The 26,324-nt window shown below is 50.3% G+C and overlaps 1 protein-coding gene across 11 annotated transcripts in view; it reads left to right on the forward strand.

The window, feature by feature from the left end:
• The window catches only part of TRAK1 (trafficking kinesin protein 1), a 125,208-nt gene that overhangs the window by 70,230 nt on the left and 28,654 nt on the right, over positions 1-26,324 (forward strand). For 10 of the 11 annotated variants that reach the window (XM_040479919.1, XM_040479915.1, XM_040479909.1 and 7 more), the window contains 8 exons: positions 9,815-9,891; positions 16,281-16,397; positions 19,457-19,557; positions 20,348-20,456; positions 22,277-22,355; positions 23,321-23,451; positions 24,081-24,155; positions 24,870-25,007. In XM_040479919.1, the coding sequence (XP_040335853.1) occupies positions 9,841-9,891; positions 16,281-16,397; positions 19,457-19,557; positions 20,348-20,456; positions 22,277-22,355; positions 23,321-23,451; positions 24,081-24,155; positions 24,870-25,007 (801 nt within the window). In that variant the 5' untranslated portion in view covers positions 9,815-9,840. Of the gene's footprint in view, positions 1-8,255; positions 8,473-9,814; positions 9,892-16,280; positions 16,398-19,456; positions 19,558-20,347; positions 20,457-22,276; positions 22,356-23,320; positions 23,452-24,080; positions 24,156-24,869; positions 25,008-26,324 lie in introns of those variants that run through there. The other variant, XM_040479914.1, reaches the window with a different exon arrangement.

The following is a 26,324-nucleotide window of genomic DNA, read 5'->3' on the forward strand; positions in this document are numbered from 1 at the left end:
TTTCAGTTAATGATGCTGGTGAGCAGTTAAATGTCGCCACAGCTGTCCGATCAGGTCTCTGCTCTTGGCAGTGCTGTCCCTCTCCCACCTCCCAGTGCGCAGACCGGGCGCCACGCGGGCGCAGGCAGTGGCCGAACCGACTGCTGTTGTAGTGGGCTGGCCTCTGCCACCACACTGTCCCGGAGGCCGCCTCAGTGGCCGCCGTGGCAAACCAGCACCCGTTCACCCAGGTGTCCGTTTGCTTCCGGCTGGAGACCACAGCTACTTACCAGTTGATGCCTTTGCTTTGAACACAGCTTCTTTCTTAGCAATCTCCCACCTCGTCATCACTTTGTGTTACTTTAGACTTGAGATGGCCCTTTTCCAGATGACTTCTTCCCTCCACCCCCCAAAAGCTGGGAGGAAAAGGGAGGTGACTCTCTGGGACATTTGCTTATCTGGGGGTGATAAGCTCTACACCAGGGTTTCATGTTTTCACCTCTCTCTGGGGTGTCGGTTAGACGTGAGCCTTTCTTTCCCAAGACTGGTCTGTGAGAATACAAAATCTTCCTTTTTTTGAGTACCAATTATGTGTTGGGCCCCAAATAAGACTCTGCTGCCTTCATGTGCCTTACATAACCCAGGTAGGCGGGGGCATGGGACTTTTGTAAGAATTACACGTGGGGCGCCTGGGTGGCCCAGTTGGTTAAGTGTCCGACTTCGGCTCAGGTCATGATCTCATAGTCTGTGAGTTCAAGCCCTGTGTTGGGCTCTTGTGCTGACAGCTCAGAGCCTGGAGCCTGCTTCGGATTCTGTCTCCTCTCCCTGCCCGTACCCCACTCGCACTCTGTCTCCTTCTCTCTCAAAACTAAATAAGCATTAAAAAAAAAAAAAAAAAAGAACATTCATTATGGCTCTAGCCATTTTTGATGGGTGGGTCCTCACCCTGTTCTTCCACACCCTCTACAAGGGCTGCGTCAAAATAGTTCTTTTTTAAACCAAATAAAGTGTGTCTTCTGGGTCGTAGTGGTTAACCCACTTGGGCTGTTGGGCTGATTGTGAAGGTGGATATTGAAGGACAACAGCTAAGCCTGGGCTGAGGCTGTCCCTTGGGAAAAGGGTGGACGTGTCATGCCTGGGAGGAGACTCCAGAGTCACTCTTTTCAAAAACCGGAGAGAGGCGGCTGTACTATCTGAGCACATTTTAGTGACGGTTCTCTAACTGAAAATAACCTAGTCTCTGTGGGGTGCACTGGTACGTTTGTGTGCCTTTTATCAGGGCTCATTCTGAAGTGGGTGATCGCTCCTCCTGAACAGTTTTGCGGTCTGAGAACCCCGCTGTGGTCTGAGGAAGGCTCAGTCAGGGATCGAGATAGCAAGACAGTGCCTCTGCAATGCCATGTCATGGGGCAGCGGTTGGGGTACAGTAAATGTAGCCCCCGAATGCTTGTTTGAGTGTCGTTCGCTAACTTAAAGCCTTGAGGTACCACCTGCTGCCATAAAATTCAGCTCTTTTAACTGGACAGTGTAATGACTTTTAGTGAATTCGGAGTTCTACAACCGTCACCATAGTTTAGTTTTATTTATTTTTATTTATTTAGTTTTTTAGAGAGCGAGGGAGAGAGAGCGCACGTGCATGCTGTAGCGAGGGAGGGACAGAGAGAGAGAGAGAGAGAGAGAGAGAGAGAGAGAGAGTCTTAAGCAGGCTCTGTGCTTAGTGTGGAGCCCAACGCAGGGTTCCATCCCACGACCCTGGGATCATGACCTGAGCCAGAATCAAGAGTCGGACACTCAACTGACTGAGCCACCCAGGTGCCCCCACCACACACAGTTCAGTTTTAGAACATTTGTATCCCCTCCCTGTGTGAGCTCCCTCACCCCTGTTCACACTAATCCCATCCCCACTCCCAGCCCCCGGCAGCCACTTACTGCTCTCTAATCGGCCCGTATCGGGTACTGAATAGGAATGGGATCCTACAGAGTATGGTCTTTGGTGCCTGGCTGCTTCTGAGCATCAAGTTTTTGAGGTTCCTCCACGTTGCGGCGTGTATCAGTACTTATTTATTCATTTAGAGAAAGTTTATTTATTTAGAGAGAGAGGTGTTAGTGTGCAAGAGAGGGGGAGAGAGAGAATCCCAAGCGGGCTCTGAACCGGCAGTGCGAAGCCTGACGCGGAGCTCGATGCGACGCACGATGAAATCATGACCTGAGCTGAAATCGGGAGTCAGACCCTGAGCCACTTGACCCACCCAGGCACCCCCATGCTTCGTTCCTTTTTACAGACTGCACACACATACCGCATCTCGTGTATCCGTTCACCGGTAGAGAGTCATTTGTGTGTTTCCACGTTCTGGCTTATAACGGGGAATGCTGCTGCGAACATTTGTGTACAAGCTTTGGGTGGACATAGGTTTTTATTTCTCTTGGGTAGAGGCCTAGGGGAATTTTTTTTTTTTAATTTTTTTTTGAGAGAGAGTGAGAGAGTGCAGGCAGGGAAGGGGCAGAGAGAGAGGAAGACATAGAATCCGAAGCAGGCTGCAGGCTCTGAGCTGTCAGCACAGAGCCCAGCGTGGGGCTCGAATTCACGGACTGTGAGGTCGTGACCTGAGTCGGGGGCTTAATCGACTGAGCCACCCAGGCGCCCTGAGGCCCAGGGGACAGTTAAAGTCTGTGACCTCAGGCAAGTCCTGTGACTTTCAGAGCCTGAGTTTCGCTGCCAGAAAGTTCGGAGATCCATGCCTCTAGCCCACCCGCCCTGTGTCTGGCCGCGACACGCAGGGATTGCGGCCCTGCGGCTGAGTCAGAACAGCCATTCAGAGATGCCCCCCTCATCGGAATGCTTTGCCAAGCCGCTCCGTCTGGATGACTGCTAGCCATCTTCCATGGGAAATCTTCCCAGCAGGAAGACGGGCGTTGGGGAGGAGCAGAAACAACCCCAGATGGAGGAGCAAGAGAGGGACCGTCCCTGCAGAAGGAAACGGGCACACCTGGAACCAAGCCAGACATCCGAGATTGGTGTCATAGGGAGGGCTGAGCCGTGATGGAGCATGGGCATGGGGGCGGCGAGGAGCTGGTGTGGATGGTCCCTGGATGATTTATGTATCGAGGCTGCTGCTTGTGGGCAGTGGCAGAGCTGGTGAGGGTTGTTTTTTTTTTTTTTAATTTTTTTTTTTTTAACGTTTATTTATTTTTTTGGGACAGAGAGAGACAGAGCATGAACGGGGGAGGGGCAGAGAGAGAGGGAGACACAGAATCGGAAAGAGGCTCCAGGCTCTGAGCCATCAGCCCAGAGCCCGACGCGGGGCTCGAACTCACGGACCGCGAGATCGTGACCTGGCTGAAGTCGGACGCTTAACCGACTGCGCCACCCAGGCGCCCCTGGTGAGGGTTTTTAAGTGGAGCATTGACAAATCAAATTCTAAAGCATGTAGACAAAGCTTTAAATAAAGGACGTTTATTCTGTAATGCCTGGAAACTTAGCAGCGGTGGTGACTCATTTAGAATTTCATGGGGATCTTTTCAGCTTTGGCTTTCAGGTTCTGAACCTCCCACCCCTTGCCAGGGGCAGGGCAGAGAGTAAAACTAGGTATTAGGTTTACTTCCTGGAGGATCAGGGGCCAAATGTAGGGATGCTTTTTCAGCTGACGGCTGCTGTTACCGGTCAGAGAGAGAGAGAGAGGGGGGGGGATAATCCACCGCTTTGTGGACCATGCTTTTCTCTGATACTTGAGTGCCAGCTCCTGTCTCCACTGGGCGTATCGAAAGTTTATTCAATATTGTATGGTTGTTATAATAAATATTACAGAAAATAAAATTTACTTAAAAAAAAAAAAGCTAGTGCTAAGGTACAGAAGATAAAAGGAGAAATTACCGGGAAGGGGACTAGAATCGGGTTCTAAAAAAAAGTTGAAAGAGTGTTCTAGTTAATTAAAGAAATGACCTGTGAATAAGCTAGAACACATGGCCAAACTACCCAAAGGTGCAAATGTAATGGGCAGTCGTGCATATCTTCCCTCCTTTCATGGATGTTGGCTACTTGGTCTTAGTGTTACAAGGGAGCAGTGTCCCCTGAGGTCTTGGGATACACACACACTTATGTGTATATAGGTGTATAATTTTATATATGTGTGCATTTATGTATGTGTACAGCCTCACACATATTTGTATGTGTGCAAAATATTCATTCACTTATTTGCTCCATACGTATGTAAAACTGACATAGGAGAAATGTTCTCAAAATTAGGTTAAGAAATGATGAGAGCAGGGGCGCCCGGGTGGCTCAGCCAGTTAAGCGTCCAACTTCTGTTCTGGTCACCATCTTGCGGTTTGTGAGTTCGAGCCCCGCGTCGGGCTCTGTGCTCACAGCTCAGAGCCTGGAGCCTGCTTCAGATTCTGTGTCTGCCTCTCTGTCTGCCTCTCCCCTGCTCATGCTTTCTCTCTCTCTCTCTCTCTCAAAAATAAGTAAAAGGTAAAAAAAAAAAATTAAGAAAAATGATGAGAGCTAACTGTTGATATAACGTTAGGGGAACCATTTCACCAAAATGCAGCACATAAATGGGAAGTGAGGGCTGCTGACAAGAGTTTCTCGGAGAAGTCTGATAAGGCCAAAATGTCAAGGGGGTCTTGTCAAGCCTGTTAATGTGACGAGAAGACACAGGTTCACAGGTTGTGTGCTGGGACCTTCTTGCCCCTCCACTTCATCAGTCAGGCCTCCTGAGTTGTGCCTCTGGCTCCCTGCTCTGGCCGCCCTACTGCCTGCACAGCCTCCGCCCTCTTCTCCAGCTCCTGCCCCAGGGCTGCTCCAGATGGCCACTTCCGATCTGTCCCTGGAGAACTGCACCCCCCCCCCCCCCCCCAGTCCCCGGCCCCATTGTTTTCTTCCCTGTGGGGATTTCTCTTGGGCCTCAGGTCTTTACCCCCACGCCTCTCACTTGGCTGCATCTCCTTGGCATTAGGCAAGGACTCATTTCTATTCAGGGCCTGCTCTCTGTGGATACTGGGGATTTCTTGGCTGCAGATGGCTGCCAGCATTTATCCTCAAAATCGTTTTGGGCACGGTTTAATTTGCATCAAGTTTGCATTCCTGATTTTCAGCCAGAGCACCCCGCCTCCCTTCTGATCTGCACCTTCAGTTAGCTGACAACCCAGTTCGGGCCTCCCTGTCTCTGCTCAGCCGGCCCCGGGGCCACTCATTCGAATTTGACTTCATGATTCTACCTGCCCACCCAAGGATCGGCACTCAACCCTTTTCTCACTGCAAATCGGATTCTTCCTAACCACAGTTTAGTACCTCCAGCTCCCGGGAGGGCATTCCTGCTGTGGGCTGTGCACGGCCCTCTGCCTGGCACACACATGATCCCGTGGTGACCTCAGCCGCTGTCCCCTTCACCAGTGATTGTGCTGGGGCAGCCCCAGCGTGCTTCTGAGCTTCTGTCTCACCGGCCTGTCTTGCCCGGGGACCCTAGGCCTAGGAAGTGGAGTGCCTTTGTCCCCTCTGCCCCAGCGAGAAGCCCAGATCCTATCTTTCTGATTTACCACCCACCCTATCTTCTCTCGTAACTCTCTCGAGAAAAGAGACCACTTCTTTCCACTTTTGCAGCCACTTAGAATTTCCTTGGATTTGTCAACAGCTTTGACCACCTCCACCTCCACCTCCCACCGTTTCTCTGTGCTGGAGCCAGAATCCTTCCTGAAATACAGCTTTTTTGTAGACCCTCCCCCTTTGAGAACCCTCCAGTGGCTTCAGTTGTCCCATTATTAAAGTCCAGAGTCCCTAAAGGGACTTGCCAGGTCTCACACACCCTAGGCCCCTGCCCAGGAATGCCCTGATGGGGAACCTGCCCGTTTTCTGTGTGTCCTGGAAGGGCTAGTCTCCTGCCCTTCTCAGCACAGAGCCTGGTGCACGTTTGGTACACGTTAGTTTGACACTGTTAGAGGTGTCTAAGTGTCCACTCTATGTGCTTTGCTACTGTTGGCGTATTATACTTCTTTTTCTAGAACTTGGACCCTACTGTTACCATGTTGTTGTAGAGGTTTATGGCTGTCCTTTTCTTTTTTTGAACATCCTTTGAGTGGAAGTGGATTGAGTGGGTAGTGCTCCCTTGGTCAGAACTGGAGCCTCCATTTGGAATACTGTTCCCGTGGAGAGAGAAACAGGACCGTGGTTTATTGGACATTGAGTATCTAGAAAACTGCTTGGAAAGTGCAGCCCGTACTTGTCTTACTGTTTACAGGCCTCACTGGCTACTTTCCCACCTCATTGTTCTCACTCCTGCCCCCCTCATTTCCCGGAAGAGGAAACCGAAGACACAATTACAGGGCTTTTCCAGGGCCTCATGACCTTGGTAGAGTGTCCTATGAAAACCTAAGCCTCGGAGTCGTGGCACCAGAGATCTTTCCCCTATACCACAGATGTTTCTTGCTCTGTTTATGCTTCCAAGAATTGTTGATTTGTGCCAGCCTCAGCCTTGACCTTGAATCCTTTATGGTTCTCCCCCTAACTTAGTTAAGACAGGAGCCAAATTGGCCTAGGTGCAGTGCTTACCTTACAGCCTCATTTGCTGTGACTTCAGTCGGGTCCTTAACTTCTCCCGGCAACAGTTTTCTCATCTGTGGAATAGTCACAACAGCACAAACCCTTCAGGGGTGTGGTGAGGCTTAAGGAAAAAGCTCCTTAAATCTCAGACGTAGAAGGGACTTTATAAATGTTAACTATTGCCCTTGCTGGGAATCTGTCTTCGTCTTCCTCTTGTCTTCTCCTTTGTCTTCCTCTTCGTCTTCCCCCTCCCCCTTCCTCCCCCTCTGCCTTCCTCCCCTTCCCCCTCCCTCCTTCCTCCCCCTCCCCCCTCTGCAGCCCCTCCCGCCCCCCCCCCCCCCCCCTCCTTTTTTTTTTTTTTTTTTAAATTCACCATTTGCTAGCTGTATGACATCAGAGGAGTTATTTAACCACTCTGGGCTTCTGGTTCCCATTTGTAAAATGGAGTTAAAGTTCTATCCTGTAGCATTTATTGATAATCCATTAGAGTAGTATTGAACATGGCCTGGCCATAGAAAGTGTGCCCAGTAAGGGTCTGATTTCTCTGCTGCTGCTGTTACTGATTTCTCTTAAAAGTTGCATCAGGGAGGATCCCAGGACCCTGTAACTATAGTCGACTGTATATTTTCTGAAAAATATTTTAAGTCTTTTCCTATCAGTGCATGGTCACTACAAAAACAAATTCTTTTTAAAGTACAAAAATTAAAAAATGTGTAATACCATCTAAATGTCAATTATTTTTATGGCTATCCTAGTTTTTTTTCTGTGTATTATGAATCAGTACATTTTCTCCCGGTTGGAATTGTATGTATTTTTAAAAACATAACTGGAACAACAGTGCACATACCTTAACAACTCAGGGTCAACAGTGGTTTTTCACTTATGCCTCTGACTTCTGAAGCTGGGAGCTGTCAAAGGCCTGGGGACTTTGGGGAGGTCTCTACCTCACCCTGTAGCCCTGACTGAATGTGAATGGTCACCCCTGCCCTCCTGTCACCATGGGGGCATGGTGACAGTATGTGCCCGACTGGTTGATGCTAGAGAAAGCCCACCATTCCAGGTTTACATCTATGGGGCCAATAGTTAAAGTACATTAAAGCTTTTTAAGATTAGCCTCAGACAAGGGCAACACGAGGGATCTTTGTGGTCGTAGATACACAAACCTACACAGGTGATAGAATTGTTAGAGCTTCGTCATTCAGGAGCACGCAAGCACACTTGCACACACAGATGAGCACCAGTTAGTCTGAGGAAATCGGAGTCAGATTCCTGGATTTTATCAATGTCAGTGCCCTGGCTGGAATATCATTTTACCAAATGTTACCCCTGCAGGGAAACGGGGTAAAGGGTATAAGGGATCTCTGTATTATTTCCTGCATCTGCATGTGATTATCTACACGATTAACTACAATGACCTCAATTCAAAAAATTAGCTCACAAAATGTAAGTGTAATTTCTAATACAATCCCGGAGAAAAAAAAGCCGCACCGCATCATGCTCTCTCGTGTTAGGGTGACATGGGGCCAGATTAGTTAAGGTGCAGCCTGGTGTAATTTTCCTCCCCAACAGCAGAGGGCGTGGTCCTCGAAGGCAAGAGGGGCACTAAGCAGGCCCCCAGTCATAATTCCGGTTTCAGCACAGAGGCCTTTTGTGACTGCGGTGGGGGTGGGGAAGGGGGTCTGTTTCCAGTCGACCCGGGAGCCAGTGAGGGGGGGGGCCTCCTGCATCTTTATCTGCGTGCCCACAGCCCAGCACAGCTGTCCAGCATGAAAACTAACTCCTGTCGGGACGTAGGAATCTTCACTTAGGGATTTTTCCTGACCCAGGGCTAAGGGAACAGTTTAGAGCAATTTGAGCCAGACTCCACCTCCATCAAATTAAACTCTGGTGTAAACCAACCCTTACAAATCCCCCTAGCCAGGCAGCTCCCCTGGAGGGGAGGAAGGAGAGTTCCTAAGGCGAGCCCCACCCCCGCCCCCCTCAGCTCTCATCAAGTGCAGGGTGAAGGCTGCAGAGGGAGGGGCCCCGCCTCCTGGCTCCGGAAGGCCTTGCTGGTAGGATTTCAGATTTGGAACCAGATTTCGGGGCTCCTTCAGCTAGAAAATCATTCCAACAGATCAGATTCCTCCCAGCCCATTCACGAGGCCGATCTTTACTTGGGTTTGATAAAATATTTAGAGACCAATTGCATTCCAGGCGTAGAATCTACTAGCAGTGTTAGGTTGGCTGAGTAACCCACTTAATTTCCAAATGCCTTGCTTGGGCTGCTACTGAATGTGGGTCATTGTGAGAGCTTCGCCAAGTCTTCACCAAGAATTATTTTGTAGAGTCGTCGTTATAAAGAGTTCCTATGAGGTTACTTCTTGCAAAAGTGGCAAGTTTATAATTTTTTACACTTGGGTCCTCAACCCATTTACATTCATTCCTTCCTCCCCAGAATAAAGCCTACGCTACCTTCTTGGTGTTTGTTGAATCGCGAATCGATTCCCTGCCATCTGTTTAAATAAAGCAACCCTGAGGTTTTTTTTGCAGACTAAAGCATTCTTTCATCACATGACCTTTTTCCCCCCACAGGAGAACAAAGACGGTCAGTTCTAAAGTGGCCTACATACAGCCTCTTATGACCACAGTAAATTATATATATGATGAAATATCACTCTGTGTACGTATGCGTATTTGTGTGTAGCAGTAATAGTCTTTTTGGTGTTGATTAAAGAAGAATCTACTACCCTGGTTTTTGTGGTGTAGAAACTGGTCTCCTAGCCGTAGAATTGAGGGGAGGGGAGGGGAGGAGCTTTGTCATCATGTCATTATCAGCTAAGAGTGTTATTTAATAACTGCACCACCAGCTGTTTTCTGAAGGATCCCACTCTGTCTATGTGGTTGGGTCTGTATGGTTAGTGAGGTCTACACCCTCTCGTTCTGGTAAGTCACACATTGGTGGCTGTGCTGCTGACCCACTTCCGTTTGCTGAGTTTATATGTAGCCAGACCCCTTTCCACTCCAGCGCCTCGTCCGTAGTGTCACCTCTAAGTGTGCACATGCACGTGAGTGCGCACACACACACAGACAATGTCAAACCCTTGCAGGATTGGAAGTTACCCCTCTCTCAGTCCTCCTTGGGGCTCTTCCCCGGAAATGAAATCCAATGGTGCCCAGCACAGTGTGGGTTGAACACAGCAAAACCAACAACCCTTTGTGCCCGATCCACAGGCACAATTTGAGGGCCACCTGTTTTGGTGGGTCATTTGTTTGGCCAGTTTGTGATTGTCGTTTCATTGCCACTTTTATTTTTTGCAGTTTTATGTGCTGAAAGAGTTGGCCAGATGACTAAGACGTATAATGACATAGATGCTGTCACTCGGCTTCTTGAGGAGGTAAGTGTTTCCTGGGAGGCAAAGGGCCATTTATGATTGACTGATTAAATTGATTAAAGAATACATTATTGTCTGAGTGAAGAATTACCAGAATTGGGCCCTCTCAGGGTATAATGCAATGGCTTTACTTTTTGAACTGGTAGCTATGTAAGTCTTTGTAGCTATAACTTTGTACAAGGTATGTTAGGTTTTAAAAGGAATGTATTAAAGATATAAAATAGGACTACTTGCTAGAATAGCCAGTTTAAGATTTTTAAAATTACAAAAAAAAATTTTAATGTTTATTTTTGAGAGAGAGAGAGAGAGAGAGAGAGAGAGAGAATGAATGAATGAATGAATGAATGAATGGGGTTGGGGCAGAGAGAAAGAGGGAGACACAGAATCTGAAGTAGGCTCCAGGCTCTGAGCTGTCAGCGCAGAGCCCAGTGTGGGGCTTGAACTCACAAACCGTGAGATCACGACCTGAACTGAAGTCGGACGCTTAACTGACTGACCCACCCAGGCACCCCAAAGTTTAAGATTTTTTAAAAACCCTTAAACTGTATTGTAATACTATATTTTAAGGGTGTCTAAAAATGTCAGAAAAATACATCATTATCCATATCTATATATTTAAAAAAAAACACTTCCATCAGGTTAAGGGAATACTATGCAGCATAGAAATAAAATCAGCATGGAAAGAAAAATATAGGAAACTTGCTTAGGGTTAGATGAGTTGCTGGTATTTTAGAGACTGATTTTTCTCAGTTTCTTCTTAGCATTCTGTTGGCAGTTGAGAATCCCGGTGCTGTGCACACCTCTACAAACAGATGAGTAGCATATGTGGACCCCCATGCCTAGAACCGGCCAGAACACAGTAGGTTCTTATAAGTGTATATTGAATAAGTGCCCGGCTTTAAATGTTACCAGGCCTTCACGGCACAGGTGCTAACTTAGACCCTTGTTTCTGCTCTGGAACTGGGATTGACTTTGGTTCATGTTCTTATTCATTAGCCCTTCTCCAGGAAAAGAGTAGAATCATGTGGGAAATGCAGAAATCATGGTTGTCATTTTCGGCCGGTCGTGGGACAAGGTTGAAACACAGGGCTGAGTGGGAGTGATGGGACCCAGAGTTTTTAGAGGCGTCTTTTTACCCCGCTTTTTTTTTTATTAAAAAAAAATTTTTTTTAACATTTATTTTTGAGAGAGAGCGTGGAGGGAGGGGCAGAGAGAGAGAGGGAGACACAGAATCTGAAGCAGGATCCAGGCTCTGAGCTGTCAGCACAGAGGCCAACACAGGGCTCAAACTCACAGACCGTGAGATCATGCCCTGAGCTGAAGTCGGATGCTTAACCGACTGAACCACCTAGGCGCCTCATTTACCCCATTTTTTATGTCTCTCTTCCCCTGTGTTTATTCCCATCTGCATATCCAGTTTTCTCATAGCTGCTCCGAAGCCTGGACTCTGAATTCCCCCCTGAGTTTCTCGGGGCTCACCTGCCCAGCAGCTCGTTCCCCCCCTTCTCCCGCAGTTGGTCCCCCACTAGTGGAGCCAGATGTGTTGAGTGTGGGCAGGAGCTGAGACCACTTGGCCACCTGCATGTCACAGCGGTTACCAACTTCTCAGGCCCAAGCAAGTGATGCTAGGTTTGGGGCTCTGTGACCAGGCCTTCTGGTGGCAAGTGGCTGGCATTAGGCACTTGGGGGCCAGCTTGGTTGGCAGTACTGACTTTTTATTCTTTATTTTTTTTTGTTTATTTATATTTGAGAGAGGGAGAGAGAGAATGAACACGAATGGGGGAAGGGCAGAGAGAGAGGGAGACACAGAATTGGAAGCAGGCTCCAGGCTCTGGGCTATCAGCACAGAGCCCGATGTGGGGCTCAAACTCCTGAACCTCAAGAGAAGACCTGAGTTGAAGTTGGACACGTAACTGAGCCACCCAGGCGCCCCATAATTTTTTGTAACATTTATTTTATGTTTGAGAGGGAGCACAAGTGGGGGAGGGACAGAGAGAGAAGGGGACAGGGATCCAAAGCAGGCTGTGTGCTGACAGCACAGAGCCCGATACGGGGCTCAAACTCACGAACTGTGAGATCATTACCTGATCCAAGGTCAAACGCTCAACTGACAGCCATCCAGGTGCCCTGGCACCACTGGCTTTTGAAAATGGTTCATCACAGAACCTTTCCCACTGTGTCCATCTACCCCCCCCCCCCCCCCCACTGTCGTGCCATGCTGTCAGCTGTCAGGACCCCCTTGTGTTTCCAGCATCCGCCCCTCACCCCCCACCGTTAGCCATCCGGTCTTCTCAGGGGGCTACGTCTGGACCTTTCTTTTCATTCCAAGGCCACTCCGCTCCACCGGCCCCCAGAGCCTCAGCGGTGAGGTTTTGTTTTTCTCTGCAGCTGCCCCCATCCCAAGCCTGCTGACCACTTTGCCCCACCCCCCACACTTAGAGACACTTAGGAGACCTCACTGTGCTATCCAAAAGCCACCTACGGACCACATTCTGAAACCCCTTCTAACTTGTCGCCAGGGACCTGCCCCATCTTTCCCTGGCTCATGGGGACCTGTGAAGCCGTCCGTCACCGCGGCCCCAGGTGGTCTGTACGCGGCCCGCCTCCCCACCCCCCCCCCCCCATGAGCCCCGTGAGCACAGGAGTCATCTTGCAGCTCCCTCCGTTTTGTTTCGTATTTTTTCTGGGATGCTGCCTCTGTGAGTGCCCAGTGCGTGCAGTTCTTGGCTCCTGCCAGGCGTGAGCTGGAGTGCCACGTGATCCCCCCACAGGGCGAGACTTGTCTCCCCTTGTCTGGGGCTTGCTTCCGAAGAGGCCGGGGACCACAGCCCTTCGTGCGGATACCGGATACTGGGTGTCAGTGGTTCCCCTCCCCCAGCCCGTCTCCTGCCGTCATCCTTTTAAAAAGCCGAGTTGTTGGAAAGAAGGCTTGTGGGGCGCTTTCCTCAGGTGGCGCTCTTGTGCCTTGTCTGTTTTATTTTTAGCAGCTCACCATGGCAGTGGGCTGGGCGTCTCTGTTATATTCCTAATGCCATTCTTGTCCTGATAAGAGCCACATCTGAGTCACCGCCTTTCCTTGGAACTAGGTGGTTCCCGGGTTAAAGTCTCCCGGCCCGGGCCACGTGACAATTGTACCGTGCTCGGCTTGGCTTTGGTTCCCTTTCCTCTGATCATCTGCTTTGGTTTGCAGGCCTGCCATCCGCAGGCAGGGTGCCGGGGAGGGAGGCGGCGGGGTGTGCACGGGATGCCAGAGCACAGCCCGTCGGCAGGGGGGCGGAGGGGAGCTCTTGCTTCGCCTCCACGGGAAAGAGGATTCCGCAGCTTGCCTTGGCATCCTGCCGCTGGAGTTACCTTTTGGAGAGGGCTGTTCCGAGGGTCCCTTAGTCATGCGTTTTATCCTGAGATCGGTGAATGAGATGAGTCAGCTGCTCAGTGTGGGAGGCTTGTTGCTCTCCATCCCGAGGGCTGTGTCAGACAGCACGAGTGCCACGGGCAAAAGGGGCTGAGCCACGTCACCATCCTTTTCGGCAAAGCACAGGCGATTGGAATGGACTCCACGTGGCTGCATTTCCCGAGGAAGGAAGGAACCGGCTCTCTTCACTGTTGATTTCCAAGGGCCTAAATGATTTATTTGCAACCTGTCGTTCTCACTGTCGTTTAGCCCAGTGGTCATAGCCTAGATGTTTTCCTGTTTTTAGAAGTAAACACTTACCGTATGTCGGCGGGTTGTAATAAATAGGAGTGCTTTCATTCCTTTGGTTCTCCAGAAGAAACCCAACCCGTCTGTCCCCTTAGGAAGGAAAACACAGCTCTACTACAGTAAGTTTTTACCTATTGTAACTTTTAGATGAACTACCTTTAGATAACTTTTAAGTAGTCTCTACACCCAATGTGGGGCTTGACCCTACAACCCGGAGATCGAGTCCCTTGCTCTAGTGACTGAGCCAGCCAGGCACCCTCCCTTAGATAACCTTTAGGCACCATGTAACTTGTTTAATTTTTTCATTTCACCCATAAATATTTTTACCACTACTTTTTGTCTTTTTTTTTTTTTCCCAGCAGAGAGTTTTTAGGTTACTCTAAAGATGAGATCTTTGGTGTAGATGAGGGGAGGGCCACCCAGCTGCAGGGCAGGGAGGCCCCCGGGTCTGAGGTTTGCCGTGTAATGGCGGAGGGTGAGGGGCTTCATTGGGCGCACAACTCATTGGTTTTTCTTCCCCTGCTTGTTGCCCTTGAGCTCTGGCCTCTGTGTGCCGTGGGAAGCCCTCGCCGTCCTTCGGGTGCTCCAGCTGGCCTTGCCCAGCGGACCTCCACGATGACCATTTTTGCTCGATTTGTGTGCCGTGGGGTCTGCCCACAGGACGTGGCCCCGGGCGTACAGAATGCTTGTGCTTGTTGGAACTCAGCACGGTCCGCGCCGGGATGGACGCGTGGTGACGGCACAGCGGCCAATGGGCGTGAAGTGCTAGCTGGGTATTCAGCGTGAGAGCTTGTTCCGGTGGACGGATTTAGTAGACTTGCGTTACGTTCGCGGAGACCATGCTTCCAAATGGACACTGGTACTCCAGTTTTAACCGAGTTTTAGCTGGCTGAAACTGCCTGCACCAAATGCTCGCTTTGAGTCGGCCTGGAGAGCTAGGTTCCCTCCCGCAGTCCCTTGAGGTCCTTTCCCCCAGGGACCAGATGAGCACACCTGTGGAGCTAGGGACCCTCCTTGGAAGACGCTGTAACCAGCGTGGGTAAGTCCACAGAGAGGAGTGTCTCAGCTCATTGGGCAGCTCATTGTGCAGCTCATTGGGCTGGTCCCCTTTGTTCCTTGGCAGGCACAGGAGGAGGCACGAATTGTGGGAATAAGTTGGACGTATCTGTGGCCCTTGATGTGACACCCAGCTGGCTTCTGGGGCAGTGGTGATAACAGTTGCAGGTTTTAGGACTGCGAAGACCAAGGGGAGAGGGACCACCATCTGTGCAAGAGAAGAGTGTCAGATCCGGAGTTCTCCCAGACCGTACTTTGACCTCCAGCGCTTGCCTCATATTTCAGTGAAACTCCCGTGAGAAGCAGGGCAGGTGTGCTGCTGATGCACAGAATAATTTAGTGCAGATGTAAGAAGTTAGAAGTAAAAGCTGCCTTTGTTTTCCTTTTTTTTTTTTAAATATCGTTCACCTCTGAATCATAATGCTAGAAGACTTTGCCAAAGGTAACCCCATCTCCCCTCGCCATCTAAGATGAGAGAACAGATGAGGGAATTGGGTCCCGAGGATGTTCGGGCAGAACCCGACCTCTTACGGTCATGGAGAAGGGTTTGCCCGGAGCAGTTAAACTCGACCAGTACCCACTGGAAGAAATGCACCTTAGGTTGTGACTTGATACTCACCTACATAAATACGTGACAAGCAAAAGCGTAAACATGAATTAATACCCTTATCACGTGGAATTCACTTTGGTATTTCAAGTTTGTGCCGTTGAATTTCATTTAAAACAAAATAGCAGTTGCCATTACAAAAATGATTCTCCACCTACTGACGGTTTATAAAAAGCTAATCTGGAGTCTCCCAGACCTTTGTTAAGTGGAAGCTGTTGGCCCGAGGCCATGTACGCATTTGCCTTTGCCACCTGTTCAGATGGGACACCAATCAGGAGATGATAGGCTTTTGGTTCAGTTTTATAAGGAAAGTAGTCATGTCAAGAATGGGAGTTGAACTTACCCGTTAAGTAAGTTACCTGAAGTTATTTGTTACAACTTTCTTAACACCTCCGGTGTCTGCCTCTTTACTGATGGCACCTCCCTGAGGAAACTTAGGGACCGGCTTTTTAAGGATTTCACAAATACCAAAGCTGCTGCAGAGAAATGTTTTCGGAAGCATGTTTCTCTGTTAGGAACAGAGACTTGTTTTCCTGGGATTTTAAGGGTCTCTCCTATTGCCCGAGGTCTGCGTAGCTCTTGCGCGTTATGTGGGCAGAGCGCCCCCCTTCTCTGAACAGGTATCAGATGCTGGTATGCGGATGGCGAGTGATTCATTCCTTTGTCATTTCTTTTTTTTTTTTTTCTTTCTTTTTTTTTTTTAATTTTTTTTTTTCAACGTTTATTTATTTTTGGGACAGAGAGAGACAGAGCATGAACGGGGGAGAGGCAGAGAGAGAGGGAGACACAGAATCGGAAACAGGCTCCAGGCTCTGAGCCATCAGCCCAGAGCCTGACGCGGGGCTCGAACTCACGGACCGCGAGATCGTGACCTGGCTGAAGTCGGACGCTTAACCGACTGCGCCACCCAGGCGCCCCTCCTTTGTCATTTCTAAATGCCCTATTTTCCTCAGTTGACACGCAGCACCCTTGGCTCCTTCAGGAAGCGCAGGTGTTTTGAACGTCTGTTCTCACTCTTGCCTTTCATAGAAAGAGCGGGATTTAGAACTGGCTGCTCGGATCGGCCAGTCGTTGTTGAAGAAGAACAAGACACTAACGGAGAGGAACGAGCTTCTGGAAGAGCAAGTGGAACACATCAGGGAGGAGGTGAGGAGCTGTGGCAAAGGCCAGGCCGGGTGGGCTCGGGCGGGCTCGGGCTCAGGCCCCCTAGACCTGCCTGCTCCGAAGTGGCCACCTGGAGGCAGAAAGCCGCCTTCCCGCTGCACCTTCTGTTCATGACCCTCCTTTGGACAGTGTGGACGGCACCAGCTGGGTAGGAACAGCCCTCATGGTCCCCGTCTCCCAAGAGTCCGCATCCTCCATAGGCTGGGAAAGACCCTCAGCACGCGGCAGGAGTGCACACGGGCTAAGACGGCAGTGAGCAGGGGGTCCTGAGGGGGGTGGGCGTGGGCAGGCTGGCGGGGAGCCCGGTCAGGAGGAGGCCAGCCTGTGCTGCAGAGGAGGCCAGTGATCGCACAGTCTTCCTTACAATATAATTTCATGTTTGTAAAACAGACCCCAAAAATAGCCTGTTGTTGTCATGATAGAAACCCTGTCATTTCCATGATACAAATCTTGGCGAAAGAGTATCAGTGGTCAGGGGTAGGGGGTAGAGTAGGTTTATCTTAAGGGACTCGGGTTTCAGAGGAGTACCACTGGTTTCCCGGAAGGTCATGGTGTGGGCAGGAGGAGGCAAGTTCTGCAGAGTCAGATGGTGTTGCAAGGCTTAGGAGTTAGAGTCGGGCCCTACTTTGTACCTTTTTTTTAATTTTATTTTTTTAATGTTTGTTTATTTTTGAGAGAGAGAGAGAGAGAGCACAAGCAAGGGAGGGGCGGCGAGAAAGGGAGACACAGAATCCAAAGCAGGCTCCCTGGTCCAAGCTGTTAAGTGCAGAGCCTGAAGCGGGGCTCGAACTCACAAACCATGAAATCATGACCTGAGCCAAAGTCGGACTCTCAACCAACTGAGTCACCCAGGCGCCCCTGTAGCTTCTTTTCCATTATCCTGTTCTTTTAATTTGGAATTTTAGCCGTGAGGACTTTCATTTGATACTCTTCTTCTCCTGGTTTCTTCTCCCTTTTTTTTTTTTTTTTTTTACTTTTTTTAATGTTTATTTTTGAGAGAGAGACAAAGTGTGAGCAGGGGAGGCACAGACAGAGAGGGTGACACAGAATCTGAAGCAGGCTCTAGGCTCTGAGCTGTCAGCATAGAGCCTGACACAGGGCTCAAACTCACAAATTGTTAGGTCATGACCTGAGCTGAAGTTGGACGCTTAACCTACTGAGTCACCCAGCCACCCCTGTTTTTGTTTTTTTGTTTTTTAAACATGTATTTATTTTTGAGAGAGAGATTCCCAAGCAGGCTCAGAAATGTTAGCGCGGAGCCCAACAATGGGGCTCGAACCCAAGAATTGTGAGATCATGACCTGAGCTGAAATCAGGAGTCAGCCATTTAACCGACTGAACCACCCAGGCACCTCTCTTCTCCCTTATTTTCTATCCGAAACTTTCTAAGTGGGAAGGGATGCCCTTACTTGTGTCTCTTAGATGCATTCAGACCTTTTCCTCATTAAAGCTGTTCCCAGCTATTGTTGTCTGGGTTTAATAATTGTTTTCATATGATGAAATAGATCTGCATCTTTTGAAAGACAATAAGGTCAAACGTGGTTGTGTTTTGGAGAAGTAAAGTTGCCCCCAGCTTTCCTTGCCCCCAATGGTCCTGGCCTGACTTTCCCTTCCCTCAGGCATTAAAGCATTCCAGGTCAGCCTCGTCTTTTTTCTTTTTTTTTTTTTTAAATCTTATTTATTTTTGAGAGAGAAACAGAGCATGAGAAGGGGAGGGTCAGAGAGAGGGAGACACAGAACGTGAAGCAGGCTCCAGGCTCTGAGCTGTCAGCACAGAGCCCGAGGCGGGGCTCGAACCCACAAACCGCGAGATCATGACCTGAGCTGAAGTGGGATGCTTAACTGACTGAGCTCAGGCGCCCCTCAGCCTGGTCTTCTGAGCAGAGGAACGTGTTGCCCAGGACCCAGTAAATGGTCAACCATTGCCCCTCACGTGCTGCTTCCCCACGCACCTGCCCTTGTGTTGGGGCTTCCTCGCCTCACACAAATGGCATGCAATTCTTGGGAAGTGGAAATACCTCTTTTTCCTTGGAAAAGCTTTGAATTTGAAAGCTGTGATATGTTCCCCTGTGGCATATTATTAAATTGTCAGTCTAGATATTGAAACTAAAGCTTTTGTGCACATAAAGTCTGCTTCTCCATGGAAGTCATAAACACTCGGTTGTGTAGGAAAGCCAAAATAAACCACGGACCCCAAATCAGATTAGAAACCAGAAAGAATGAAAACTTTGTTCTAATTTTTGCTTACAGCGGTAGCTCCCTGTTCCTCCGTACTGAGTGGTAAACGGGCAGTGAAAACTTTTATGGCACAGGTTTGTTTATTTTAGACGTCAAGTATAAATCAGGTGATTTGCAACAGCTGCCTTAGCAGTAATCAGTGTGGCCACTTCCTGATGTCTGCCTCTGTTCTCTCTGTGTCTGAAATTGCTATCTTGTGATCCTTGAGTACAGAGCAAGGCCTGGCCAGGCTTGGCTGGGAGCCCTGTGAGGGTGTAGCAGTCACAGGGTAGGGCTGTGAGGGGTGACAAGCTGTTTGTAGCTGCCCACCCAGAGCTGGCATCGCCAGGGTCCTGGTCCGCGGTGGCATTCTGTTTCAGCAGAAGTGAATGGCCTCTTTTTTTTCATTTGGTAACAGGATCTTTTTCTCTGGCCGTTTGCCCAGCCGATCATCTGGCTACTTGCAAAACCCATATGCTGCCTTGCCCCCCTTCCCCAGATACCATTCTGGAACCTTCTAGTCCCCTCTCACGTCATCTCTGAACCAAAGTAAAAATTATAAATTTAGGCAGAGGGCTTTCTGTCCAAAAAATAACGGACTGTATTTTTCTTAAACGGGGTCAAATGCAATCTCTTTTCTTTGTCGAGCACAGCATCAATTACACGCGTTCACTTTTGGTAAGGAACGAAATGTTGTCCCCCCAGCAGCAAGTGCTGGAACGTGACGGGGGCATTGTCAGTGCTTGGGGATGAATGTGAGCCCCCGCCGTGTCTGTGCAGGTGTCCCAGCTCCGGCATGAGCTGTCCCCCCCGTGTCTGTGCAGGTGTCCCAGCTCCGGCATGAGCTGTCCATGAAGGATGAGTTGCTGCAATTCTACGCCAGTGCTGCAGAGGACAGCGAGCCCGAGTCCGTGTGCTCCACCCCGTAAGTCCCTGCGGCCGGGGCACAGGTGGCTGGCTGTTGCCAGCGTCTCTGGACTTGCCTCGGCAGGGTCGCCTCACCGGCCGTGAAGGTCAGCCACTCCCAGCCTTCCCCAGACCGAGCATCTCCTCGTGCCTCAAACAGATTGATTGTGCTATTTCAGCGGGACATTTAGCAGTTTTGATTGATCTGGCCTGGCCATGGGCCTGGCAGGTGGGTTCTGGAACCAGAGATGCCATGGTGGGCCCCTGGGGCAGAAGGTGTGAGGCCTTCTCTGGGGGTCAGCAGAGCCTCATGTTAGGAGCACTACCTCTCGAGCCCAGTGGCCCGAGTTCAGACCTTGGCTCTGTGGTTTTACTAGCTGCGTGCTCTTGGCCAAGTTACTTAAGCACTCTGCTCGTTTCTGCATTTGTAAAATGGAGAGACTGATAGTCCTTATAGGGTTATGAGTGTACAAGTAGAGTACTTAAAACTGTTGTAGGCACATTAGAAGTGCGTTACAAATATTAAATAGACTTCCAGGCATCCAGAACTGTGTAGGCTTTGAGCAGTTGATCCTGCTGACTTCTGAGGCCATGTGGCAAATGCCAGTGATGGACAGAGGGTTGGGATGTGGGTCCTGAGGGTGGCGAGTCTGTGAGCCGACGGGGTGTGGGTTCCGGGGGGGGGGTCACTGTCACACCTGCGTGTTTCATGATCACTCGATGGAAGAGCCCCCCGAGGTTCCCTGGGTTTGCCAGGTTGCAGGGAACAAACGTCTCTTCCCAGAGCGAGCCCGTGCTCTCTCCCCCAGGTTGAAGAGGAATGAGTCATCCTCCAACGTGCAGAACTACTTTCATCTGGATTCTCTTCAGAAAAAGCTGAAGGACCTTGAGGAGGAGAACGTCGTGCTCCGATCCGAGGTGAAGCGCGCTCCCTGCCCCCGTCCCCGCTGGAGGGTGGTGGCCCCTTGGCCTCAGGTGGCCGGAGCCGCCGTGGCTACAGCACCATTCTCAGAGGCAACAGTCTGTGGGAGAGTCGCCTGCACTCAGCTCCCAGCTGCACCCAGCGCTTGTCAGGCGAGCCACGTCTGTGTGCTGGCCGTTGGCCTCCGGGGAGCACACGCCCATCCGGGTGGGATCCTCAGGGTGGGTGACAGTGGTGGGCCCCTCCTCCTTCAGCTAGGGCAGGGGTCCCTCGGTAGCGGGGGCAGGGGGTCTCTCCATGGTGTCCTCCAGCTCTGGCATGGAAATGACGTGGAAGCCCAGGGTGAAAGCCTCATTTCCAGGTTGCCGCAGGTCAGATATGCTCTAAGGAAATAGCACATGAGGACTTGGAGACCTATTTCCTAGACAATTAAAAAGGTAGAGCCAAGGCCACTTGGGAACTCGTGCTTTTGAGTATTTCTGACTGGCTAGTCATTGTGCCAGACACTTTGCCTGTGTTCTTTTTTTCAAGTTTCACTGCAAGGCTGGAAGCTCCTCGTTTACAGCCAGAAAACCGGGACCCAGGCAGCGGAGTGTTTGATTTGCTACCATGGTGCAAGATAGTGAATGACAAAGCCAGGATTTGTGAGGCTCTGTGATTCTGAACCTCCCGTTACTTCCCTTCACCCACTGCCCCTACCTGGAAACACTGAGGCATGCAAGTTTGGTACTTTTTGTCCTAATTCAGTGAGTTTATGCTCTGTGGCCAGAGGTATGGCTAGTCGAGTTAGGGCTGCAAGCCCACCTTAGCTGGCCCAGGGGTCCCTGAAACCCCTCCAGTAGGGCCTTGAACTTACTCACATGTTGGACAGAGCTTCATGTCTTGGCTGAACAGGGCTAATCATGAGGAAGGTGATGTTCTCTTAGACCTTAGGTCTTCTAGTCCTCATTTACTGGTGGGTAATACAAGCCCAGAGAGACCAAAGAGGGTTGTCCAAGCTTTCTCTGCCAGCCAGTGGCTGAGCCAGGACTGCTGCCCAGAGTTTTCCATTCTAGTGCCTGCCCCGGGTAAATGCTCCAGTCCTGGACACACAGCAGTTCAGCTGTCAGAATGCCCACCTAAAGCAAGAGGGAATCCGATCCCAGCCACAGATTCCATCTCAGTTCAGGAGTATAGTGTCTCCCTGGGGTCTGGAGGCTCAGAGATACCTTCTTTCTACCTGGGATATTTTCATCAAACCTTCGGATCTCTCTTTTCCCACATTTTCAGCCTGGAGCAGGTTCTCCTGAGTCCTGTGTCTCAGGTCTCTGAATGTTGGTGCTTTCCTATTGTACCTGGTTTTTACTAAGCTGAATACAATAGCTCTAACTCCAAGTCAGACCTCACAGGAAGGTGCCTCACATAAAAACAAGTGTGAGCCATTTTTGTGGTCATCCTTAGAATGCCCGTAGTAGACAGAGCTGGGTCCTAGATACTGTTGGGGTCACAAAGGGGTCTGTGTCTGCGGTCTGGGACAGACGCAAACGAATAGACAGACGTTGATACAAGGGTGGCTCCTGTAGCACGCATATTGCTTTGTGTGGCGCCCTCTGGTGGTACACCGTTGTCATCTCTTCAGCTTTGAACATCCGATTCCTTAACTAAGCAGGGCATTCTGATGGACTTTCTGGATTTGAGGGTATAATGGATCACAGATGGGGAGATGGTCAAAGGCAGCATCCCAGACCCAGGTTCATCCTTGCTCTATGCCTCGGCCTTGCCCGCCCCACCAGTCCAGATGTGAATGTGGGGCCTCTGACCTGACCCTTGTCCACAGGCCTGCCAGCTGAAGACGGAGACCATCACCTATGAAGAGAAGGAACAGCAGCTGGTCAACGACTGTGTGAAGGAGCTGAGTATGTCCTGGCCCTCGTGCTCCACCCCTACCCCCTCTTTTTATTTTCTGCATCATTGTGACTAGACAGATTTGCATCACCCTTGAGAAAGTACAATCTCCCTGGCCAGCTTGGGTTCAGTAACATTTTTCTGAAAACTAGAGGCACCCCTCACTCTGATTCATGAGAAATTGGGTGCTAGGTTGTCATCCACGCACTGTCTTAATTTCTGTTCTCACGGAGACGGATGTCTGATTTCGATGTTGGCTTTCTACTGGAATACTGGAGTTGTATGATGCCTAAATTAAGCCCGGTTACGGAGTTCCGGTGTTAATGTGCAAAAACTGGTTTCTCGTGACTGATGTGCAAAAGTTGAGTTCTCGTGCACTGATGTGCAAAGCCAGAGTTCTCTGCTTTGCAAACAAGTACTTCCCCTGTCCCTTCCATCATAAGTTTACAAGTTAAGACAAAAGGGCAAACAATATTTTGAGCTTCAGCAGAACACTCAGTAGATGAAACACACCCTGTGTTCACATCTAGTAAAATGAGTTATGACTCTGAATATGGGTTGAAAGCACCCAAGGGAATTAGACTGTGCAGGTAGCAGTTCCTTCTAGAATGGGGTACAACAGGGGTTCCTGTTAATGATGTGGATCTGCTTATGCATGAAGGTGAGAATTTGGGCAGATGGACCTTGGTCTGGTGTGGCATCTCCTGCCTGACGCCCAAAGCCTGATTTCCTCTGGGGAGGCAGCTGTGGTCAGGGGGGTTGGGCCCCCACACCAGGCCCGGGAGCCACACCTGGGGGCTGCCCAGACTGAGCCGGGGCAGGAAAATGGGCACTGTTCCTCCCTCCGTGTTCTCTCCACTTCTGCCCCCCCCCCACCCCTGTCTTGTAACAAAGATGCTTTTTCTTGTGCAAGCCACAAAGAGACCATTCTCTCTGGGTCTGACTCCCTCTGGTGGTTGTCATTTCTTGATTAAAGGGGATGCCAATGTGCAGATTGCCAGTATCTCAGAGGAGCTGGCCAAGAAGACTGAGGATGCTGCCCGCCAGCAAGAGGAGATCACGCACCTGCTATCCCAGATAGTTGACTTGCAGAAGAAGGCCAAAGCTGTAAGCTTCTGTTTCTTGAGCCAGTGCAGATGGCATTTGCACCTGAAGACCGTGCCCTTTAGTCTCATAGTTTAGGATTTTGTGCTGCCCCTTTGGAGAAAAAGGCTTAGCAGATTCAATAGGACAAAGCTCGTTGTCCTGAACCGGGGAGGGGATCCTGTCATCACCACTTATCTCCTAAAAAGAATCTGCACGTTAAAAGAGTTTGTGAACAAAGGTACTGTCGATAGGGAGTTTTGGAATTTAATGTTTGAATTTTCTAGTCTAATATTTGTTCTTGCACAGCACACCCAGTGTGCTCTGTGGCAGAACAACACCCCCCTTTTTTAAATCCGTCTTGCAGCAGCAGCAGCAAGAAGCAAACCCAAATACGGTTTAGTTTCCCGGCTCAGGCCCTTGCTAGAAGCAAGGCGAGGTGATGTGCGTCCAGAGAGGGGCCGTGGCTGTGCTGGATGGGGGCAAGGCTGCTTTCAAAATTGTATAGAAGGAAGACGAAATTTTTACTCTGGCACAGAAGTCTCGTTGTAGAAATGTGACAGGATTGTATCAGCTCAGATGATAAGAGGAGAACAGTGAGCCGCTTCCAGTGTCTTAAAAGAGAAGCTGATTGGCCCCTTGGCGTGTTGCAGTGTGCCGTGGAAAATGAAGAGCTGGTCCAGCACCTGGGGGCGGCTAAGGATGCCCAGCGGCAGCTCACGGCCGAGGTGAGCGGCTCTGCCTCCCTTCTCCGGGCCCGTCCCGCTTCTCAGCCTCCCCCTGCCAGGCTGGGGGTCACTACCCGTTTTTCTCCTGAATCGAAAGTTGTTCTTACTCGTAAATTCGTGCTCACACTGTCACTGCCACGAGGGCCGGGGAGGCTGGTGCCGCACAGCCCGCTCCCGCTGAACGTTTCCATCAGCGAAACGACACGTTGCTCGCCGCGTAAAGGCGCCTGTTGAGAGATGTGGCTGGAAACGAGGGTGTGACTATCTCTCTCGTTCGTGTCAAGATAGATGGATGCTGTTGGGAAACAAATAATTTTTTAATTTGAGTATAGTTGGCACACCCCGTTAGAGTCGTTTTGGATGTACGACGCAGTGATTGAGCATCTCTGTACATTATTCTGTTCTCTCCACAGTGTAGCCACACCTGTCCCCATACAGCGCTGTTGCAGTGCCATTGACGCTGTTCCCTATGCTGTGCCTTTCATTCCCACGACTTCTGCATTCCGTAATGGGAAGCCTGTGATCTCACTTGCCCGTTGTCAGAATTTGGGAGGTTTCTGAGCCCATGAGTACACACACACACACACACACACACACACACACACACACACCCCAGTTGGAAGCCAAACTGAGCCTCAAGGGCTCTTTGGTGTCCAGCTTCAGGGCTCAGGGCCGCCGGTCCCTGACCCTGCACGCTTCTCTGACTTGCTGCAGCTGCGCGAGCTGGAGGACAAGTATGCGGAGTGCATGGAGATGCTTCATGAGGCTCAGGAGGAGCTGAAGAACCTCCGGAACAAGACCATGCCCAACACCACGTCCCGGCGCTACCACTCCCTGGGCCTGTTTCCCATGGTGAGCGCCCGCTGGCTCCACGCCCCCACCTCCCACCCAGCAGGGCGCAGGGGTGCGCCCCCCCCCCCCCCCCGCCCCCGTAGGGAGGCGGGGCCTGGAGCATAGTCTTTGTGGGAGGCTTCTGGTCCCACAGCTTGGCTCTCCATCCGAGTCAGAGGCTTGTGTGCCCAGCTGGTGGCTCCTTGACTACGTGATTGTTTCTTTCCCATCCCTCTGACTCCGTCGTGTTTCCTCCTCTTCTCCTTGACCGGCAAATTTCGTAGGAACCTCAGCTATTTGGAAGATGTTATTCATACATTATTATTTTTCTGACCTTGTTAGAATATGAGCTATTTTGGCCTCACCGTGCATTCCAGAATTCTTAAATTGCCCATACAGTCCTGCTGGTTCTTTCTAGGCTTATTTTTTTGGTAATTTTTTTTAATGTTTATTTTTGAGAGAGAGAAGGAGGGAGGGATGGAGGGAGAATGTGAGTGGGGGAGGGGCGGAGAGAAGGAGACACAGAATCTGAAGCAGGCTCCAGGCTCTGAGCTGTCAGTACCGAGCCCGACGCAGGGTTCGAACTCACGAACCGCGAGATCGTGACCTGAGCCGAAGTCGGGCACTTAACCGACAGAGCCATCCAGGCGCCCCTGTTTCTAGGCTTATTAATCATTCTCTTGGTGGTTTTCAGTATCTGTGATCTGAAAAAATCTCTCTCCCCACTATGGGAGCTGCTTTTACATTCCTACAAAATGATTTTCCCTCAGTCTTATTTCTTAACTCTGGCTTGATCTCTTTTCATGTTTGGGCTTTGAGGAAACATGGCGGAAAAGCGGCTTTTTTTTTCCGGGTTGGCCCCTCCCTGTTGGGGTCGGGCAGCCCAGGGCAGGCCCCCCCTCTGCCGCTCATTTCCCTGTGATACTTGGTGAGCTTCCTCATCTTACCTTCTTCTGTCAGAGGAAAACCCCTTGAAGGTGGGGACCGTATCTTCCTTCTCTTCTCCTTCCCTCTGTCGAGTAGCCTGTTATCTGCACTGTGTTCACATGTTGTAGAAGTGTAGATGCTTAGCAGACACTGGGTTTGGATGGGTGGGTAAACAGACTGAAGAACAAAGTGCTGAGAACTTTTATATTCAGGTTCTATTTCCGTGGTTTGAGGGAATACCACGGTCTCTTTGAGGAGAGGACTTTTGAGAGAAATACTCCCAAATGAGATACGAGTAGATGGCAGCTTCAGTGTTTGTGCAACTCGGTCCCTTCCGGATTTGGCCTTTCCTTGGGGCTCTTGCCTTTCACACCCCCCCACCTCCCCCGCCGGTGCTGACTCTGGCTACCC

The sequence above is a fragment of the Herpailurus yagouaroundi genome, unplaced genomic scaffold (assembly GCF_014898765.1).
Source record: "Herpailurus yagouaroundi ecotype Mexico unplaced genomic scaffold, PumYag 159, whole genome shotgun sequence".
Classification (NCBI taxonomy): Eukaryota; Metazoa; Chordata; class Mammalia; order Carnivora; family Felidae; genus Herpailurus; species Herpailurus yagouaroundi.